General features: G+C 43.8%; 1 protein-coding gene across 3 annotated transcripts in view; it reads left to right on the plus strand.

The window, feature by feature from the left end:
* Window positions 1-2,130, plus strand: part of LOC107090926 (protein quaking-B-like) — a 38,375-nt gene that overhangs the window by 27,931 nt on the left and 8,314 nt on the right. For all 3 annotated transcript variants that reach the window (XR_001481503.1, XM_015384570.1, XM_015384571.1), the window contains exons 5-6: window positions 905-992; window positions 1,203-1,487. Coding sequence is in view for 2 of the 3 variants with exons in the window: in XM_015384570.1 (XP_015240056.1) it covers window positions 905-992; window positions 1,203-1,487 (373 nt within the window). In the remaining variant the exon portion in view is untranslated. The remainder of the gene's footprint in view (window positions 1-904; window positions 993-1,202; window positions 1,488-2,130) is intronic.

The following is a 2,130-nucleotide window of genomic DNA, read 5'->3' on the forward strand; positions in this document are numbered from 1 at the left end:
CATTTCTGTCTTAACCTCCTTGAGAAACATTCACTCAGAACTCCGCCTCATCCTTAGTCTTGGTTTCCATAAGCAATAACCAACCATGATCAGAATTAGGGCTGGGTATTTTAGCCAAAGTCCTGAATCGATTCAATTCAATTTGATCTGTTTTTACAATAGTGAAAGTGGTTCAACTGTGTTTCAAAATACTCATGTATTTTTATTTTTCCTGTCACATTAAACACAAAGTTTAAACTTTGAAATCAGACAGTTTAAACTCTAGATGTGAGAAAAACTGTCTCAAAAGTGCAAACTTGTTGGTGAAAAAGTGAAGCCTCACTCGAGCGAGCAGACGTGACACAGCAGACATGCATGAGCTGCAGTATCTTCGCTGCACAAACCAAATGTGCAGCATTTCTGTAACAACTACAGGGTGTTTCCTGCTCAGCCCCCATTTGTTAATGTCTTCAGTCAACCTATTGGCTATATTTGCATCTTTCCTGCTCATTTGAATTGTGAACGTCACGCGCGTCACTATAAAACTAATCAATCTTATTCCTTAAACATTGATTTTGCAAAAATGTAAAGATGAATCGATTTTTTTTTAACCCAGCCCTAATCAGAATTAACATAAATCATCACTAAAATATAGAAATGTCTGTATGAAAATGGAACATTTTAGGTTGTAGGTAACTGACGTTGTCTAATGAGTTCATCTTAGCTGTTTAATTAGCGAAGCCTCCTGCTTCTATGGTCTTTACTCTGTGATTTACAGTCAGGCAGCTCTGGGTTCCCCCAAAGCAAGATAAATATTTTCCAGTGATCTTTGAGGACTGGAAAACTGCTGCTAGAAAGCGTCCAGACTTTTCCAACAGTTTTGCCAGTGAGTGGTGGTTTATCTGAGTGATGTGTGTCTCTGCAGGCTGAGGGGGAAGACAACCTGAAGAAGATGCAGCTGATGGAGCTGGCCATTCTCAATGGGACCTACAGAGACGCCAACGTGAAGACACGTAAGCATGACCTCATAGTTAAGATGTGGAGGAGGGCGAGTGGGTGACAGGAGGGCTGTCAGCACAGGACTCCACTGTACATGTGAACAATGCCTCTGTTCGCCGTCTTAAATGGACTGTTTGTGTTTCTCTCCTTCCCTGCCTGTTGTGCGTGCTCCGGCGTGGGCGTGCGACACACTCGCGGTATTGTACGCTGGCTTCGCCGTGCAGCCAATGCCGCCTTCCCTCTAGCGACCCCTCAGGCGCCTCGGATCATCACGGGCCCCACGCCCGTCCTGCCCCCCACCCTGCGGAACCCCGCCCCTGTGACCACGCCCACCATCATGCCTTTGATCCGTCAGATCCAGAGCTCCGCCCTCGTGCCCGGAGGCAATCCGCACCCGGCGCTGGTGCAGCAAGGACCCGAGTCTGGAATCATCTACACGCCTTACGAGTATCCCTACACACTCACGCCCTCCATATTGGAATACCCGATCGACTCAACCGGAGTATTAGGTATATACCAAGCAACAGTCTGTCACTCTCATACATAGTCAATGGATGTATTATGAGAACTGGACGCTGGACTCCAATGGTAGCAGATGATCCAAGCTCTTCAGAAACATTCAGAATCTTTTCATTTGGACCGAGAGACGACATTTTGTGGTTTTCTTCCAGCGATAGATGTGAAAGAGCTGTTTTACTGATCCTGTTTGGCAGTAGATTGTCTGTCAGGGCGTACAGTGGTATCACCGCTCAATCCCATCATTTTCAAATATATACACACATATATATATCATATATTTTAATCAGTAGCTGTTAAATAAATAGAAAAAGAAATTTCCTAGAATCTCTATTCAGGTCATTAAAAATAAATGTAACTAAAATCAAACTTAATTTGTTGTATTTCCACCTAAAGCAACACTGTGTGACTTTTAGGCACCAGGGGGCACTAGACTTTTTAACGTTTAGCGCCCCCTGAAGGGCGCTAGCGGTATTCCACTGTAGTTAAAGGAAAAGTCCGGTCAGCAAGGAATAATCAATGTATCATTATTTTTACCTTAACCGAATCTGTTCGCTGTGATTTAATTAACTTAGCGTTAATCGGTAAAAAATATATACTTTTGTCACGATCACTGAGTTTGGGAGCGGCCATTTT

The sequence above is a fragment of the Cyprinodon variegatus genome, unplaced genomic scaffold (genome assembly GCF_000732505.1).
Source record: "Cyprinodon variegatus isolate N-32 unplaced genomic scaffold, C_variegatus-1.0 Scaffold316, whole genome shotgun sequence".
NCBI lineage: Eukaryota > Metazoa > Chordata > Actinopteri > Cyprinodontiformes > Cyprinodontidae > Cyprinodon > Cyprinodon variegatus.